Source organism: Lepidochelys olivacea (genome assembly GCF_965140295.1).
Source record: "Lepidochelys olivacea isolate rLepOli2 genome assembly, chromosome: 10".
NCBI lineage: Eukaryota > Metazoa > Chordata > Testudines > Cheloniidae > Lepidochelys > Lepidochelys olivacea.
Genome location: NC_140420.1, coordinates 8159731 through 8179390, shown reverse-complemented (window position 1 = coordinate 8179390; position 19660 = coordinate 8159731). Strand labels below are relative to the sequence as shown.

The window sequence follows — 19660 nt, the reverse complement described above, 5'->3', positions numbered from 1 at the left end:
TCGTAAACTTAGTCAGGCTGAGATTTTACAGACAACTTCTCTACAGTTATTGCAATAGCCCAGAGCAATGGAAACTATGCGGTTTAAGCCTCTGTCCCTCCATCCGATTTATGGTAGTGTTCATAATAGCCACAAAGTGGGCATTCCCATCCCCTTCAAACTGTATGACTATCTGTTTAGTCCATACACCCAAGTGTACCCTACACATATCGATTTATATTTAACACAGAAGGACAAAAAAGCTTTATTTTTGTAGTTAATGACCGCCCCCCTAAGTCATGTGGTGAGTGGGACAAAACTTGTAAACACATAATAATAATGTGCAAAAAGAAAAGGAGGACTTGTGGCACCTTAGAGACTAACCAATTTATTAGAGCATAAGCTTTCGTGAGCTAACGAAAGCTTATGCTCTAATAAATTGGTTAGTCTCTAAGGTGCCACAAGTCCTCCTTTTCTTTTTGCGAATACAGACTAACACGGCTGCTACTCTGAAACCAATAATAATGTGATGTATTTATTACTTTTGATTAGTTATTGTAAGAGGGAACAAAATTAAAGGATAGATTTGCAGTGGAGAGTAGGCCCTGCACAAACAAGCTCAGGACAGTTAGGTGTTGATGTTACACTCCCAGGCCAGGAACATTTTTAAGTTTTATTGGAGTAAATAAAACTGGAGTATTATTAAACTTAGTATCAAAACAAACAAACACAGCTTGCACAAGGCCCATTGCTGCTCAGTTCTTCCAGAGCATACACAGCTTTTCTTCTTCAACCCCCTCAGCAGACCTTCAATCCTTAAAGGGACAGGACACAGATAAATTTAACCCTGACATTCCCTTTTGAGTGCTACTCTCCCCCTTCATACCTGTAATGTTAGCCCAACATTCCTATTTACAAAATATAACATACAGCCCATTCATTTAACTTATTAGCAGTAGTCCATGAATTCCACAGGCTCATCATAGTATGCAGTGTTGAGGCAGGGTGACCAGACAGCAATTGTGAAAAATCGGGACGGGGGGAAGAGGGGGGGTAATAGGAGCCTATATAAGAAAAAGACCCCAAAATCGGGACTGTCCGTATAAAATTGGGACATCTGGTCACTCTAACAGTGTTGATATAGCCATGTTGGTCCCAGGATATTAGAGAGATAAGGTAGGTGGGTAATATCTTTTATTGGACCAACTTCTGTTGGTGAGAGAGAGAAGCTTTTGAGCTTTCACACAGAAGAAGAGCTTTGTGTAAGCTCATCTCTCTCACCAACAGAAGTTGGTCCCATAAAAGATACTAGCTCACCTGCCTTGTCTCTCTAAGCTCATAATTGATATTCTCAACTGAGTGTTAGGTCTCTCCTCCTTCATAAATTCAGATGCTTATGGTGGAAACTTCTGCATCTCTCTTCAGTTTATTCTACATTAAGTAGAAAGTTTCTGCAGCAAATGCAGGCCTGCTGTCCAACAGAACAGCCAGTTCTAAACATATTAAATGACCAAAGATCTTCCTATCTTATGGAAATAACAGTTCCTATATGATCAATGGGATAACCATGTGACTCCAAGACACTGGGCATGTGACAAGCTATTTAGAAAAGCATCTACTAAATTAACATAATAACAAACTATCCAGAACTATAAAACACTTAATTTAGAACAATAGCCATACCAAGAGTCACTATTACAAATATTGCATCAGCCTTGAGTAGAATGCTGGATAAGGTATAGGAGTACGCACTTGGAATGGCATATGACAAACACGAGGACAACCCCAGAGCGCATTCCCCAATCCAGTAGTTGGTTTTAGACATTGCTAAGTCATATGTCAATGTTCGTGGGGCTCTTCTCTCTTTAGCTGGACAACCTCACGTGTCAGTGGATTGTTCTGGAGATCTGTCCTCTAGTGCCCTACTTGTTTCAGGTTCCATGGTTATGATTTGGGATTCACATCTGTCAGTAGCTGGTGTAAATGTCACATCACTCTCATCAGCAGTTTTCGCATTGACAGGGTGAGCAACAGGCTCATTTCCCCAGCATGGATAAAACGCTTCTGCCCCTGCAGTGGATTCATTTTCATTCTCACTATCAGAATCACTGGAGTCCAAATTCGTGTCCTTATTTTGATCTCTTACTGCATTAGTTTGCTTTATTCTCTGTATCTTCGGCTGTGGTGGCTTCGATGGTGGTGTTATGTCCACAGGTAAGAAGCCCACAGGGAAGTAAAAGATTACAGTGAAGAACTCTAATACCTTCTTTTCCATCTTCCACATTTACTTCATAGATTAGACTATCCCCTTTCCTTTCAAGAACGACATGAATTATATCTTCCCAGCAGCATTTTAATTTCCCCTCTTTCTGAAAGATTCCTGACAAGTACTCTGTCACCTGGCAAGAGGGCAGTGTCATGCCTTTTCTGATGATCATCATGATTCTTTCCATGAGCAGCAGATTGTTTAGAACATTCTGATGCCAGTTCATAAGATTCTTTCATCTGTTGTTTCCATTTCTCTACATAATCTTTCCAGTCCCCAGGTGCAGATTCAGAGTTTATAGGTAGGCCAAATGTGATGTAAATGAGCAAACATGGTGATAATCCACACAATTAATAGAATGCTAAGACCCCTGTAGCCTCACTTCTGGCAAAGTGATAGGCATACATTACCTTATTAAGGGAATCCTTTCACTTTGACTTTTTTTCTGTGGCAGGGTTCTCAATGTAGCCAGCACAGTTTGGTTCAGCCCTTCTACTTGCCCACTACCCTGTGGGTGGTGTGGGTTGTGTGAGGGGTTTCAATATTACAGTAGTTCTATAACCTTCTGAATAAATTATTTTCAAACTCTGCCTCTAGGTCGTGCTGACGCCTTTTAAAACTAAGTCACTGAAGATCTTGTCTGCCACAGTCCTTCCTGGCTTCTTAGCGGTGGCAGGGTAGGCTTGAACAAACCTCATGACGTGATCCACAATGACTAAGATGTAGTCTTATCCTCCTTTGCGTCTCTCTGGATGCAAGAGGCCTATCAATATAAGCTCAAATCATTCTGTTTTAGCTGTTAGTTGGTGGAACTCTGGAAGGCTGGTGAAGTGTCCGTTTGCTCTTTTGCTGTAGCAATAAACTGTAAAATCTTATCTTTTAATGCAAGCAATGTAGATAATCCCTGATCTTCCAACTCTTCCCACCCATTTAAGTGGCTTCTTATATATTCGGTTAAAGCAAAATGGCTTTTTGCTACAGTTTCACTGTGACTTGTCCCGGAAATTCCCAGAGAGCCATAGATTTCTCTTAAATGCTCATCTTTTAGCTGGTATGAAAGTTCTCCGATCTCCATCTGTAGGTCCCCTAAGTCAATGGTTTTCAACCTTTTTTCATTTGAAGATCCTTAAACAATTTAAAATGGAGGTGCAGACCCCTTGGAAATCTTAGACATAGTCTGCAGACCGAAGCCTCAGTGGTCCATGGACCAATGGTTGAAAACCACAGTTCTGTGGTAACAAAAATCTTTCTTGGAGCCCTTAGACATAGTCTGGGGACCCCAGTGATCTGCAGACCACAGGCTGAAAACCACTGCTCCTAGTCTCTCCCCGCCATAGTGCTTGCAAACAATTATATTTCCCGTGGCAGCTTTTCCTGCAACAGTGGACAGCAGCTTCTAGGTAGGTTCGTCTGTCAGGGAGGTCAGCTGATTGCAATTCAGCCTCTTCTGCTTGTGCTCACCAAATATTACAATCCCAGACTAGGGGCAGTTTTAAAATTGGAGTTTTATTAAACAGTATTAAATGCACAAGCCCTCATTGCAGCTCAGTCCTTCCAGAGCATACAGAGCTTGCTGCAACAAGAGCCGTCCCCTTTGATCCCCTCAGCTCAGCAGACCTTCAAGCCTTAAAGGGACAGGGCACAGGTAAATCTAACCCTGCCATTCCCTTTTGAGTGCTACATTGGGTGTGCCTCCATGCAAGGCAGGAGATGAGACTGATCCGGAGGTGTGAGGCCATTTGGTACCTGTAATTAGACCAAGAAACATGGTATAGAAAATGCTGAAGAAAAAGGTTTGAGCCTGAATATCAACCTGGATCCAAACATCCCCAGACTTTGGGAAAGCAGGTTGGGATCACATTTTGCACCTCGGGGTTTTCTTTAGAGTCTCCCATCTAAACACTAAGCACCAGCCCTGTTTACGTTCATGGGTCTGATAAGATGCCAGCCCCAGGTGTCACTAGGGATTGCTAAAGATAGCTATAAGACACTGAACATTAAGGCTCTATTTCCAAAAATCACTGTCTGAGTTACCGAGAGACCTCTAAAACAACAAGGAGTCCGGTGGCACCTTAAAGACTAACAGATTTATTTGGGCATAAGCCCCACGAAAGCTTACGCCCAAATAAATCTGTTAGTCTTTAAAGTGCCACCGGACCCCCTTGCTGTTTTTGTGGATACAGACTTAACACGGCTACCCCCTTATGAGAGACCACTGAACACACAACACATGCATGTGCCCAAGCACAACAGGGCCTTGCCCTGGGGGGGGGGGGGCAGGCAGGAAGGGGTGAGTTAGTAGAGGGCAAGGCGAGGGAGCAGGAGGCAGGCTGGAGAACAAGGCAGCTTGGTGGCAGGGCCAGCCTGGAGGCAGTCTCACCCCAGGACCCCCGAGGGGCCGTGCCCTGGGTGGCAGGTCTCCGCTGAGCCCAGAGGGGCGCGGAGAAGGGGCTCTGCACTGGGGGTGGGGGGCGAGCCGAGAGATGGGATGGGGGCCGCGGGGGGTTTGCTCCAGGAGCCGCCTTAAAGCCGCCACGATCCCCTAGCGCCGCGTCCCGGCTCCCCCTGGGCTGGTGCCGCTTTAAGGCGGCGCCTGCGGCCGCCGGTCCCTGGGAAGAGGAACTGGGGCTAACACTGCCGGGTTGGGCTGCAGGGCCACGGGCAAGAGCCGGGCTCGCCTAGGCGCGCTGCCCCGACCCTCCTCCGGCGCCGCTTGCCGCTTCGGGACGGGGCTGGGCGGCCAGCGGCTCTTTGCAGGGCGCGCTGCCTCGCCTCCCCGCAGCGGGCCAGATGCGCCCCGCGCCGCGCTCCCTGGCCCCGGCCGTGCCCCGCGCAGCGGGCCAGATGTGCCCGGCGCTGCGGGGGCCGGGGCAGCCCGGCCCCTCCTCTTAGCGGCCGCTTGCGGGCAGCTGCAGCGGACGGAGAGGGCGGAATTTCTTCTGCGCCAGGATCCCCAGCCCGCCGCCGCCGCCGCTCGAGCCCTGGGCCGGAGTCGGCTCCCCTCGGTAGCGTTGCGGCGGCGGGAGATGGAGCCTCGCGGCCGGCCTGGGGTGGGGGTGGCTGGGCCCCAGGTTCAGCGATGCCCGTCATGATAGCCCCTTGATCCGCTCCCCCCGCCCCACCCCCGGCTCAGCCATGGCTGCACTGAGCCGCTTTCTGCACCCACACACCCGGCGCGGCGCCCCCTTCACAGCGCTGGGGCTGGGCAGGGCTCCCCTCTCCGGAGCCAGGTCGTGCAGCGCCAGGGGCAGGCGCCTGCGCGTCTTGGTGGACATGGATGGGGTGCTGGCGGACTTTGAAGGAGGATTCTTAAAGAAGTTCAGGGCCAGGTACCCAGAGAAGCCGTACATTGCCCTGGAGGATCGCAGGGGCTTCTGGGTGTCGGAGCAGTATGGCCAGCTGAGACCTGAGCTGAGTGTGAGTTAATGGATTTCTCCCCCACACCCCCGTTCTATTTTTGTTCTTCATTATTTGTCTGACACACAGACGGTAAACTCTGGTGGGCAGGGGTTGTTGTCTTAATTTGTCTGTGCATCATCTAAGGTAGGCCCTGATCCTTGGTCGGGGCTCCTCCATGCTACAATAAGAATTAATAATACTTAAAATCGTTATTATTATTAATAATAATGTATATATTAGGGTTTCAATGTTGATTTTTTTTCCCTCCTGAAATTAAGCGGATTTTAATGCAGATTCTTGCGGCAGGCTGTCTTTCTATTTTGATCAGAGGGAATGAAGCATCTGGCAGGGCCAGAGTCAGGAGACTGGACTAGATGGACCTTTGGTCTGACCCAGGGTTGCCGTTCTTATGTTCTTAAGATAGTGTGATTTCTTCTGAGATTTCAGCAATGGTTGTCCACTGCCATGTGTTCCCAAGAACTTGGGCTTTAGGGGTGTTCATGGTGTTGGGTTATCTCATTGTATCCATCACATTAACAGACATCACTCCTGTTAAAACCTGCAAACTCTTGGGGTGAAATCCTGGACGTCCTTGGTAAAACTTCAGTGGGGCCATGATTTCCTCCTGGGTTTCAGACAGTGCCCAGTTGATATTGGAGAAAGGGAGTCAGGCTGTTTCTGTATGGTATTTTGGCAACAGCATTCGGGATGCTGCGCTCCATTTCGGGCCACATCAACAGAAGGATATTGACAAATTGGAGGGAGCTCAGAGAAGAGCAACCAAAGTGATCAGAGAGCTGTGAGGGGATCAGCTTTGGAGGGAAGAGTAAAAGAGCTAAATGCCCATAGCCTGATAGCCTACAGAGATTGGAAGGGTGTTAATTCCTGGGGGAAGGGGTGATTCTATACAGTTCCAGGGGATAAATAAGATCAAATAAGAAAAGGAAAATGTTGGGTGAAGATCAGGAAAATCTTAGCAGTGAGCTCTATTAAACCAGGGAAAAGTCTCCCCAGGGAAGTGGTAGAATCTCGAGGCCTTGGACTTTCAAACCTAGATCAATCAGAGCACTGAGCACAAGAACAATCCTGACCTGGCATGAGATGATCTGGCAGGTGTTGTTCCTCACTAAAGGCTCAGCTCTGCTCCCATTGAACGTAGTGGTAAACCTCCTATTGACTTTGGGAGCAGAGCCAGCCCCTGCATCCCCAGTACAGCAAAGCACTTAAGCACATGCAGAAGGTTAAGCACGTGTGTAAGTGCTTTGCTGAACTGGTGCCGGATGTCAGCTGTAGAACGATGATTTATAGCTTTTATACCCCACTGGTATAATGCACTGTAGTTTGAGTTGCAGTGAACATTATTTTAACTTAATAACCTGTTACAGTAACTGCTCTTTTCACATGGACGGGAGGATTCTCGGCAGGCTGCATTGCAGCCCTAGGAGTTGCCTTCACTTTTTATTTTTTTAACATGCACTAAGGTGTGTAAGAAGGATTGTTTCCAAACCACTGGTGCTACTTGAGTCTTCTGCTGCCCTTCAGCTTCCCTGGGGCAGCAGAGTGATGGGATTTCTGGTTTGCTCCCTCCCGCCCTTTTAAGTGGGTGTGTTCTGCCCTCCCACATTCTGCACCCACGTATCTGACAGGTGGCTGGACTTTGCTTTGGTGCTCTCCAGCACTGAGCAATTAATGCTTAGGGTAGATTGTGGCCCAGCTGTGCAAGGGAGTATAGGGGATTTAAGGCTCCTCTGTACTCCCATGCATGACACTAGAGACCTAGATCGCAGGTAGCAGTGCTGGAAGCTGGATCATTACATCCACCATGCAAGAGGGTGGGAGTGGACAGGGTGGTGAGGGGGCAAACCCTTGGCTCTGCCACCACCCAATGCACAGGCTAGCATAGCTAGATATAGGCCTGACACATGGTACTTCTCCCTGAGAGCAAAGGGGAATCTGGAAGGCAAAATGTGGCTCCTGGATTCACACCTTGCCTTCTGATCTGCTTGAGGGAAAGTGGAACAGCCTGCTGCCCAGTGCTTGGGGTTCATGACAAAGCCACAATCGAGCCCTTAAGCTGAATTCAACCTTCTCTTGCTCCTGTCATGTTAAGACAATTGCTTATGGGTGAGACCTCCAGAATGTCCCATTTCTCCCCTCCACCAAAGGATCCACATCCAGGCAAAACAATTCTGCGACTATAGATTCATGGTCATCAGTGAGGATGAAACCAGGGGTGTGGCTGACGTGCACTGCAGTATTCTCTGTTCCCCATGGCCCATAGGTCAGGGCAAGTAGAGTATGAGAGCAGCTCTACCTTACACAGAGAACCAGGAAGCCCCTGGACAACCCCAAAATACTCCAGAGCACAAAAGTGGCTTAAAGCCACCTTTGCACCTCTGATTCTGCCCCAAGCAAAGAAGCACAGGGCCTATGTGTCATCACAAATCCTTAATTGCACAGCTGCCTTCAGAATATTTCAAGGCTGCTTCCAGATTGCTCCAGTTGGGTTGCAAAACAGTTCCTCCAGCTGGGGCTGAGCGTGCTGCCATTGCCCAAGGATCTCAGTGCTCAAGCTGGGATCTTTATGCGCAGGCCATCACTATGTTATTTTTAATCGGGGAAATAGAGTTTTTCTTTAATTTAGGCCTGGCTTGCATGTTTCTAGTCCCTTGCCTGGATCAGTAGCTCTGGAGCAGATGTGATTCTGTGATCTTCAATCAGTATGGTGCAAATCTCTTCCTCTGAACAGTTGATCAAATCCAAATCAAATACTTCCAAAAGAAGCAACCCCACAGCAAAGACAAGCTAGATGTGCAGAAACACACTCCTTCCACCTTTTTGTTTTTGAGCATGAGACCACAAAAGACTGCTTTCCTTAACAATCTACATGTCATTAGCAATTTAAGGCAGTGCAAGGACTTACAGGTGCACTGAGTACACCCTGCTCTCTAGATCCAGCTACGAGGTGTAAATTACAGACCGCTCCCGGTCTCTGGTCTCCCTTGTCTCAGGATTCTGCTCCATACACTTTGCCTTCCTCAGGCCTCCCTTTTTTCCGTGGCAGCGTTATAACAAAGTGCTCAAGCCCTTGTCCTCAGGGACTCTGGCACATGCTGAATTTGCCTTGCTCAGGAACTCACTTGACTGGTATTTTTTAGACAGACCCTTGAGGTTAGAGGGGTAGCATTCCTTGCCCCCATTGGGGCATTTTGGTTACTACCTTAGATTCTTTCATGGAGACCAAATGTCCCCATAGCACCCAATGCTGAACAACACTGCATTACAGCAGATTTGGGAAGCTAATCTTCTTCAGATGGACCTGGGTCATGAGATTCAGATCCAGGGTTTGGGAGAATTCAAGTTTTGGTTCAGGACCCTCTCTCACACCTGCTGTCGGACCCAGCCAGCCTCTTGAACACCTACCATCTTCTTTCCAGGTGAAGGGCCATCAGGGGGGGAAAATGCACATGGCAACCCAGGGCAGGGAGGAGAGGAGCAGGATGGACTGTACAGTAACTGGGTTGTTTGCCCTTGCAGGAGAAAGCAATCAGCATATGGGAGTCAAAGAATTTCTTCATTGAGCTGGATCCAATCCCAGGGGCTGTGGAAGCCGTGAAGCAAATGGCCAAGTTGGAAAAGTGAGTACACGTTCACAGTTGTGGATGGGAGGGGGTCTAAGTGCCACAGGGCATTTGTGCTCTAGCCTTCCGCCGCTGGAGATCGGGTGGTTCAAATTCCAATGGGTGAAAATTAATGTGATCCTAGCGTCTGTTGTAAAGCCCTCACGTACTTAGGTGCAGTTGTTGATCCGATTTAGAGCCGCCTCTGCTGTTCCAGTTGTGGGACTTCTTTTAGGTGGGAATTGAGCTGCATTGGCAGAGCTCTGGAGAGAACACTTTTTGTTCGTAATAAACACGTGTGTGCACATAGATTGGTCAAAGCACTTGGCAAGACAGTCTGTCCTGGTTTGCTCCGTGTCAGTGAGCATAAACATCATATGAATGGAGATTTCCAGTTCTAATATCTAGGCCTCCCTGGGACCTGTCTACAGGTTTTGCCTACTCCTAAAGTAGGAGCCATAGTTTTAGCAGAGATTTTGCTAAGCAAGCTATAGCACCTGAGCCCTCCTGGCGTCTGCCTCCCTAATGCCCTCTCTCGGATGTGTGCCTGGGTTAGTTACCTCAGTGCCCACTCACCAGAAATGCTTTTTCGTGTAACCCTGTTCAGTATATGGCGGCGAGTTCCAGTCAGGGCTTGGTGTCCCTGTAGCAGCAACCAGACTATTTAGGGGTACGTCTTGAATCCTACGGTGCTTTTAGAGCTGGAAAGGGAATTAAATTGGTGCGGTTCCCCACTCTCGCTCTCTCTCTCTCTTTTCCCGGCAGCACTGATGTGTTCATCTGCACAAGCCCGATCAAGAAGTACCGCTACTGTGCTTATGAGAAGGTAAGCAGTGAGTGAGCCGTGTGGAACGGAGTGGAGGGGGGTGGGCTAGCTCTGGGACTGGGCCCCAAAGCACAAGTGTCACCCATGGAATGTAAAATCTCTTGCTGGCCAGTGTGTTTCTCCAGCCCCACCCCCTATCGCTGCAGAGCTCTTCCGTAGCATTTGGTCCATCACACTGCAAGGTCAGCGCCTGTGTCTTGTGCTTCCCAAATGATCCCAAAGCACTCTAAAGGCTATATATACCAGAACCACTTCATTCGCCTCTAGGATGCAGCCACCTCTGAGATGGAATATGGCAGCTGTCTGACAGAGCACAGTGACGCTATGTAACAGTTTGGGATAGGAAGTGAAGTATATGCTCTCCAATTCAAACTGCAGGGGAAATTTAGATAGGCAGAAAGCTATTACCCAAGGATAGGTTGGCAGGGCTAATCCTTGGTACCTTCAGTAACCACATATGAGAGTAGGGATAGCCTTGTGGCAAATGCCCAGGTCTGGGGAACCAGGATGCCTGTGTTCTAGTCCTGCCTCTGCCCCTGACTTGCTATGCTGCCTTACGGAAGTCAGCTGACCTCAGTTTGCCCAGCTGCAAAATGGGAGTGGGTTCTTGCCTACCTCACAGAAGGCATTGGGGCCTTAACTAATTACTGTCTGTGAAGTGTGCTGAACTCCTTGGGTGGAAAGTGCTATGGCAGGCAGACACTATGATAATTATAAGCATATGGGACCTTAGTTTTTACATTTCATCACAATCCCCAGAAATGATTGGTGATTAAAGCATGAGACACTTCTCAGGTGTTAGTAAGTGGACAGTGAGCTGAACAAACAGGAGATGCACAGCTGGGACCATGTTGGGTGCAAATTGGAGGGAAATCAGTGTCCTTTCTGGGCCATTAATACTGTTACCCCTTTTGGCCCCAGTGGTTAGCTATAGTTAGGAACCCTGCAGGCTGTTTCTATCAGGAGGAGACGTTGATGGAGTCAGGTATATTTGATGCAATGCTGTTTGTTTATAAGAACGTACAAAGTCCTGTTCCCCTGAACACAGTGGGAATCAAACAGCAGGAGACAGTATCTTTGCTCTCAGCTCCAAGCTCCTTTCTATAGCCAGGAACTTGGCTCAAAAGCTCTCCGCTTAGCTTTTTCTCAGGGCCATGCAGCCAATGCCTCTGTAGCTGTGTCTGGTGCTTCTTTGCTGCCTTCTTTCTCTGCTTCGCTGGTTCTTCTCCCTCCCACACAGGCACACACCTCCATGGTCCACCAAGTAATACCCAGCGAAAAACCCTCCACTCACCTAGCTCAGCTCCCTGAGTGGCTTCACATGTAATGACGAGTGCCTTTGGTTTGGTTCTATTGTTTCTTACATTCATCCCAAACCCAGGGTGGCTGGTACCCTCAGCAGTTTCACTGAGGTTTGTCCCAAATCCGAACAATGTACTTGGCAGGGTGTCCTCCCACCCCTGCCCCCAGAGCCTCCTGTCGTTCCTTACCTTTGTCTTTCGCTAGCAAACCAATGTCAAGTGCTCTGCGCCTGGTATTTGATGCTGCCTTTCATCTGAGCGGGTGACCATGCGGCTGCTGAAGCCAGCCTGCCCTACCTGCCACACTAACTGCGCCACCCTCTTGCTTTCCAGTACGCTTGGGTGGAGAAGCATTTTGGCCAAGAATTTCTGGAGCAGATCGTCCTAACGCGAGATAAAACTGTGATCTCTGGCGATCTGCTTATAGATGATAGATCAGATATTACAGGTACGGGAGATTGGACGCGGTAAAGGTAACTGTATGATCCTCCTGGGGCAGGTAGACTGGGGTTGCTCCCCTGCCCGTGTGTTTTGTTTACTTCTTTATGGACCTTTTTGGCCTTTGCTGAATGCCTTATGCACGTCGGGCTCAAGTACACCTGCTGTACTCCCAGCTACGTTGGCTGTAATGTTTTTTCGAGCTGTTATTATTGAGCAAGAGCTGCCAAAACTCCTTGCACTGCTGATGCCTGCCAGAGATTGGATCGGCATTTTCTTAGAGCCCAGGGGCATTTGGTTCTGGGTCAGCCCAGGGTGGAGAGAGGGTCTAGCAGGGAAATCCGGATTCAGAGCTGAGCCTCCCCAAGGTGTGGATGGGCAAGTCTAGTGAGTGGGACAGTGGGCTGAGACTCAAGAGACCTGGGTTCAGTTCTTGGTTCAATCACAGTCTCCCTTTGGGAACTTGGGTAAGTCACTTAGGGGTTGTCTACGGGGTGCATTAGTCTGCACCAGTGGGGTGTCAATTCTAGGGTGCACTAGCCTGTCGTGCACTAACTGGCCCGGGGGGGACCCTGCTGGTGCGCACTAACAGTTCCCTAGTGCACGTTGATGTGGTCCCATTTCAAACAGTACAGCGTTACTGTGCACTAGGGAACTGTTAGTGCGCACCAGCAGGGTCCCCCCCAGGCCAGTTAGTGTGTGACACGCTACTGCGCCCTAGAATTGACACCCCACTGGTGCAGACTAATTTACTGGGCAGAGAAGTCCCTAATCTTCCCTGTGCCTCCATTGCCCTGACCATTACATGGGGATCCGCACTTCCCTACCTCCCCGAGAGTTGTGAGGATGAAGTCCGTTAGCGACTGCGAGTTGTGCGGATACCACAGCAAGGAGGACCAGGGTTGTACCGAGCTAGATGGGGTTGGACATGGGCCCATCTCTGATGAGATCCCAGGTTGCTGGAAGTACAACACCAACACACGGACCCAGCGCCTCCTGCAGGGTCGTGATGGTGCTCGAAGGCCCCTCCCTGAGCCGCTTTGCTCTTCCTGTCTTTCAGGAGCTGAGCTGAACCCCAGCTGGGAGCACGTTCTCTTCACAGCCTGTCACAATAAGCACCTGCAGCTGCAGCCCCCCAGCAGGAGGCTCCACTCGTGGGCCGAGAACTGGAGGGCGATCCTGGACAGCAAGCGGCCACTGCACAGCTGGGCCATTTAAAGCGACAGGCCCCTGAGGCTGCCCCCTTAGCTGAATGGCGCCTCGGTGCGCTCTGTGGTGTCCAGCTCTGGGCTGAAACCCACAGACAGACAATCTTGCTGGGCAGAGTAAGGAGAGGGGCCCTGGCGGGGAGCGATCGCAGCAGCACCAACCCCAGAGAACAGGGCCAAAGGGGGATCGTGTTCATTAAGCTAGAGGCTACTGGGCCATGTGTGACTGGGCCGCCGTGAAGCAACAGAAGGATTCTGGGCCCATGCCACTACAGGAAGCCCTGTCTACCGTGTGTCCTCTTTGCACCCAGCTCTATATAACTCAGTGGCACCTTAGTACTGGCATCTGGTGACACCAAATGTAGTGTCTCCGATGGACTCACCTCTCAGCTCGTTACCCGGCGTCCCCTGGACCTGCTTCGTGGTGCGGATTAACTTTGGAATACCCGCCCCCCCTATCTACACTGAGTTGGAGCACTGAATCAGCAGTTTGCCCTAGAGGACTGTTTGCCCTAGGGTTTGCCCTAGAGGACTGTCAACATCCTTCCTCCTCCACCCATCCTGACACAGAGGAGTGGCGTTCCCTTCCCTCAGTCCCCAGCCTGCCTCTTCTTCATTCTTTGGCTCACCTGCTGTCACCACTCCAAGGGGAGCATCTTCGTGCAGCAGCGTTCGCTTTTCCTCACAGCTGTGACTGTGACTGCCGGGACTGCCTTGCAGGAGTGCATGGAGGAACATTGTGAAACAAGGTGCTGGGGGGCACGATCCCCTCCAGCCAAGAGTGCACATCGGTCACAAATAGAGTCCAAGGGAAAGGTCTCCTCAGAGGGCCACCGCACAGAATCTCCGACTCTCCTGCCTGTCCCAAGGGGTAAGGAGGACTCTGCAAAAATGCAACACGCAAGATTGACAGTGGCAGCGACCAGAGAGCAGCCACGGCCTCAAAGGGGAAGGGTCAACATTCAGAGTGGGCAGCTGGTACGCTGGCTCAGCTGTGCTGCATGTGGCATGAGATAGCAAGATCCAGGCCATGGCTAAGTACCCATGTGATCAGGCTGCAAGAAGACTGGCCCAGCATCAATATGCCGAGGATGGCGTTCCCGCCCCCACCATGGCTCTGGCAGTAGTGTCCGGGTGAGGGGAGTGTAGACAGGGCCAGCTTTAGGATTCTGGGGGGTTCCCCCTGAAACTTTCCTTTAAACTCAACCTACTCTTATCAAAGTAGCCTCCTCCCAAGCTGGTGTAGTATGGTTCTGTCACGACCCATCTTCCTCGAACATTGACAGAGCGACACAACAATGCCTGAAATTCAGGGGATATAATTATCCTGCAACCTGGGCTGGTGAAAATCAGGGACACGTTACTGATTGGAGGACAGGGGCAACCCCACTTCGATCATCAGGGACCTGCATCAGCTCGGCGATGCCGAGGGGCTCAAACTGATTTTGGATGTAACCCGGCAGCACCGTCTTTAGAAAGGGCTCGGATGGCGGCTGTGCGTTGGCGGGGGTCACTGTAGGGGGAGATGAACGTTCGCAACTCCTCCCTAGGGCTTCCTCATTCCAGATAAGTGAGGCAATAGCTCTGGCCCAACATTTACTTCCCCCAGAGATCATAGGTACTAGAACAAGCCGCACCCACTGGCTTGAAGTGGTTTCCATTGTACACAGGGTTTACAGTTTAGTTCAATGGCTCTCAGCACCCCCACTATAAAAATGGTTCCAGTGCGCCTGCAATAGATTGGGGAGCCCCTAACTAGCTTGAAGTTATCCATGGGCTATCACTTCCCCTCCCCCCACAGTGGTTTTGGAGGCTCTTCTCCCCTACTCAAGACTTTATTCCTGGGATGGTTGGGGTTCTCTGTCTCAGCTGTTAACTCTCAAGTGCAGCCCCGTGAGTTGAGATAGTCAGTGTCACGCGACTGGCATGCCTCTCACAGCTGTGCCGCACATCAACGACCATTGTTCAACTGAAGCACCAACAGGTGGCTCTGCCATCCCATCAATCCTTTCTCCATAGGCTGGCTATTAGGAATGGGCAAGCTAATGGGGCTGAGAAGAGAGAGGTGGATGAAATAGGCATGATCTAGCCCGAGAGGTGCGGTTAACAGCCTGAGCACATGATGGGGAGCCAGGAACTCATGGGTTTTCGTCCTGGCTCTTCCAATGATCCAAGTTACAGGCAAATCACTTTGCCTCCCTGTGCCCCGGCTTGTATAATGGATACGTCAGTACCTCTTGGGGTGAGGAGGGGCTGGAACAACAGCCAGCCTCTAAATCTTTGAGGTGTGTAGGCTATTTCCTACACACATTGGGAAGAGAGGGTGAGTGGAGGAACGAAGCTAAAAGACATTGCGGTAGCCACAGTTCGTCACCAGGTACCCGAGTGTGCTCTTTGGCACTGAAATAATTGACCAGAAGCACAGTTCGGAGGGCCCAGTGACCATACACGTTGATAAAGCCAGAGCCTGGGTGGGCCTCAGCATTGGAGATCCACCGCAGAATGGACAGAACCTGCTGTCGCAGTTGGAAGAACAAAAAGCTCAAGGCTGCGCTCGTTGGTATCTCTCCTCCCTCCATCAGACATCCAGAAAGCAGAGGGCCCTGCCAACACCACAGACCTTTACTACAGGCCTGCTGTCCTTCAGAGAGGGGCTTCGTTAAGTGGTGCAGAACGATCTCCTCGGAAGCCCCTTCCCTCTGCCAGGCTCATCCCGCTCTGTGTCCGGAGCGTAAGTTACCACTCCTGAGACCCACGGGCATTGCCTCCTGCCAGCAGAGTCCGGCCAGCCAGCATGCGTATTCCACACAATACTCTTGGCAATGAAAAGGAGAATCTCCCCCCACCACCCAAGAATGGGACCTGTGGGTTCCCCTAAGCTAAAGGCTCCCAGGCAGGAGGGCCGCCAGGTGTTTGCAACTCTTGGCCCTTTGCCTGCAGCAATCACTCTTCCCTGCAATCAATCTTCACACATTTGGATTCCCAACCTCTCTCCTTAGCAAAGCTGTAAAAAGCAGGTAAAGCCTGAAACCACATGGTGCATGAAAAAGCTGTTTCCCTGATTACTGCGCGGTTGGTGTTAAGCTCTTACCGAGATCTGTAGGACCTGGACATTGCACTGAACAAAGATGGTGCTTCAGGATTTTGCCCTTCCTCAGCTTTTACCACTGGGGCCAAACCCCAAGCTGTCGTGGGGAGCCATAACTGCTGCTTGGGGATTGCGAACGCTCACGTCTTCCAGGGTTTGAGCCCCTGTCTGCAGTGGGCGTTCTGCCTGAGGGAGGGCTGCAGGGTTTGGTCCAGCTTGTGTGTGTTACAGACTGGAAGGGCTGCCTTAAAATTTAAACCACTGTGTACATGCCTGCGGTGATCAAATGGGTATTGTAGCGGCCTGGGGCCCAGCAAGGTCTAGACAGCTGTTGCTCAGTCCGAGCAGCCCTTTAGCAGCGACGGGCGGCAGACGGACGTAGCTGGTGTACCACACCCTCCGAGGGCATTACATTTTTTTCAGCACTGTGTTTGATTTGTTAATTGTCCCAGTTCTCCCTCCCAGTCCCCTCCACCCCTCTGGGTAATGCTGTTATCTGGAAGGGGTTCCTAGGGGGAGGACAGAGCTTACTCGGGGTTACAGCTGCTATTCAGCATTATGGCCCTAGCTGCGAGTGTGACTTTGCTTTCTCATTGGTTGGTTATTTTTTCCACTTTTGAGGACATAATATTAAGAGTGAAATCAGGTTGGTCCTGTTTTACAGTGCCGGCACTTGGAAGAGGAAGATGTGTTTCCAGGGCTAACAGCCCTGTTATTCTTCTCTCTCACACACATAACGCGCACACCCCCATCCACCCCTGGCTATAAGCTGAACTGTTTGGACCATATCCTCAGGTGTGTAAATCAGCATAGCCAGTGATGTTAGGGAAACAAGGCCAATTTACACCAGTTGAGGATCTGGTCTTTAAAATGGTTACATTGTTTTGCTCAACTGAGATGCAGAGAAGCGGTTTTTTTAGATTTACAGTGTATAACTGATCCACCCAGGATCCTTGCACTAAATATTCAATTTTGTTGTCATTGCAGTTTATATAAAATAGGGTTTTAATATTCCTGGTACCATACTAACCGTGATAGAGGAGCGATTTTACCTCCAGGGCTCAGATTACTCTGGAGAAGGGTCATGTGGCACAAGCAACATGTTACCGACCACTGCTGCTTTCTTTTGGCAACTACGTTCCAGCCCATTCGATGGAATCCCCGTGTATGGAAATAGGGCTGGTAGGAGGCCACTTCCTGTTTTGGCAGAGAGGTACGTATCATACAACAGGGAGGTAGGCAATGCAATCTCCTGGTTACATTATGGAACTGGTTGTCAGGACTCCTGGGTTGTCTTCCTAGTTCTGTCTGTTTGTCTAGGGTTTGGTACCGGGATATCGGAGCATCATTGCCACAGACTTGCCATATGACCTTAAGCAAATCACTTACCCATTCTGTGCCTCAGTTTCCTCATCTGTAAAATTTGGATAATCCCACCTACTTCACAGGGATACTGTGAGGAGGAGCGGGACAACGTCATGTGCTTTGAGAGCCCCAGTCAGAACATGCTCTGTAATTTATCATTAATGATGTGCTTCCTCTCGGATAGGCACAGGAATCAAATTGGGGCAGGATGACCGTTTTGGGGCCCAATCCAAGGGTGTTGTGAAAATGCTGATCTTTACAGCAAATGCTTCTCAGTTCCCTGGACGTCAACAGAGATGGGTCAGGACCACACCTGCTGAAATCCAGAGACATTTGTTTTTCCCATTTCTAGTCACCAGTGGTGGGTGGGTGTATAACATATTGTGCGTATCCTATGGGGTGTCTACTGGATACAGCTGCTGTACATGGAGAGACTGAGTGGGCAAAACATCCTCTTCTAGCCTACTGAAATGAGGAAACATGACAGGTGGTGGCCATCTGGGCCAGTCTGGCACATCCCAGGGAGCGATAAGGAGCGAGGCCAGAATCTGGAAGGTTTTAGCTGCCTGAAAAATACAGCATGAGCCTGATCCCAAAGCTGGTGGTGGAGACATATGGAAGGACTTGCCTCAGGGCCTAGCTGCTCCGCGAGGCACCGGAGAGACTGTTGCACACGATGAGAAATGGGATTTGCTTGTAAAACTAAAGGGTAACAGTGCGGCTCATGGGTGAGTTGGTGGTTGTTCCGCTCCCAGGCTGACAGGGCACTGAGCAGTAGCCCTTGTGTTGATTTGACTGAATTGGAGGAAGAGAGAGAGGAGGGGGGAGTTCTCCTTCAGGGTGTCCTGGTCAATGGACCCCATCTTGGCAGTTATTAAACAGTTACTCTCTGAAGGGTGGTGGGCTCAGTCCCGACGGACAAGTGTCCACATCACGGAAGCCGCGAGCTTAGCCACTCCCTTGTTAGCAGGCACCAAGGTTTGACTGTGCCCCGGGGACGGAACTCCCCTCACCCGTCGTGGCGGTAGCCAGGATTGAGGTGGCAGCATGGAGGAAGGATGCATTAGTGCTGTGGCTAGATATCAGAGCCCAGCCATCACGGCTCTCAGTGCAGCGCTAAATTCACTTTAAAGAGAAAATTAGATTTGAGATAGGGCTTTTTACTCTTCAGGCTCAGCATCCCTAATTAAATAGAACAAGTAATGAGATTAAAACGAGGTTAGTCCATTCCCAGGGGAGTAGAGATAGTGGAATCGAGGGGATGTCACCGAAGGCTGAATGTGCCCATTAACCCATTTTAGCTTTGAGAAGTATGTTCCTGGGCATTACCAGCCCTTGTTATCACCAGCTAGCTCCAGTGACTGGCTCCAGGCCCCTGTCCTAAGGGCCAGATTCTGCTCTCGCTTACACCAGGGTAAGGAGTATCCCCTGAAGTCAGCAATACTGCAGGGGTGTAAAATGAGTGGGAAGCCAAGATCAGGCTCCATGGGTCTGATTCTTATCTCCTGTACACTGGTGTCAGTCACTGTAGTAAATGGAGTGGCACTGCAGGAGGTGAGATCAGAATCAGGCCCCAGGTGCTTCAAGTCAAAGCCAGCTAGCCTAGCCGTGAGGCCCCACTGTAGGGCCCATGGGTGTATGCAGGTGTCTTGCCTTGGTTATGTTGGAGATTTGTCAGTTTCATGTTTTGGGGCTGAGAGAAATGATATAAAAGGGATGTGAAAACAAATGTAAGGTGTCTGTGTATGAATGGATGCATAAACCTGGTTCTTGTTGTGTATCAACCACCCGACACTATGGGATCTATAGGGGACAGGAGTGCAAAGGGACCTCTAGGATGCCCAAGTCCAGCCCTAACCAAGGAGCAGGAAAGACTCAACCCTGTCCTTTCCGTGGGCCAAATCCTTCTCAGTGCATGGGAGAGATGTGGGGAGAGACGTGGAGCAAGAGAGACAAGCCCCTCTTGTCGTACATGGACCTGAACCTCTTGGGGCAACTTGAACCCTGGCATAAGCAGGTGCAGCACCCATTATCCTTTGTGGCAGTTGTGCCTCCTTTTGCTGGAACCCCATCTGCCCCGCAGCTCAGAAGGCTGTGCTATCCAATCGGCCCCAACTTCTGCCAGCCACAAGAAACCTGCATTGCTCATGAGTTTCCCAGGGCCAGATCC

General features: G+C 50.1%; 1 protein-coding gene and 1 long non-coding RNA gene across 2 annotated transcripts; one reads left to right on the top strand and one right to left on the bottom strand.

Moving 5' to 3' along the window:
• Nucleotides 1-638: 638 nt before the first annotated feature.
• Nucleotides 639-5553, bottom strand: LOC311527060. The gene is made up of 2 exons (XR_014713230.1): nucleotides 5416-5553; nucleotides 639-3991 (listed from the first exon to the last, which is right to left on the bottom strand). It is a non-coding gene; the product is annotated as an uncharacterized lncRNA (long non-coding RNA).
• On the top strand, nucleotides 4029-19219 carry NT5M (5',3'-nucleotidase, mitochondrial). The gene is made up of 5 exons (XM_084640663.1): nucleotides 4029-5662; nucleotides 9182-9282; nucleotides 10030-10090; nucleotides 11725-11839; nucleotides 12890-19219. The coding sequence occupies exons 1-5, from the start codon at nucleotides 5381-5383 to the stop codon at nucleotides 13045-13047; spliced, it is 717 nt and encodes a 238-aa protein (XP_084496789.1). The 5' UTR covers nucleotides 4029-5380; the 3' UTR covers nucleotides 13048-19219.
• Nucleotides 19220-19660: the final 441 nt, after the last annotated feature.

Coding starts and splice junctions, on each gene's coding strand:
- NT5M (XM_084640663.1), top strand. CDS start 5,381: ATGGCTGCACTGAGCCGCTTTCTGCACCCACACACCCGGCGCGGCGCC. Junction 9,283..10,029: donor CAAATGGCCAAGTTGGAAAA/GTGAGTACACGT, acceptor TTTTCCCGGCAG/CACTGATGTGTTCATCTGCA. Junction 11,840..12,889: donor TGATAGATCAGATATTACAG/GTACGGGAGATT, acceptor CCTGTCTTTCAG/GAGCTGAGCTGAACCCCAGC.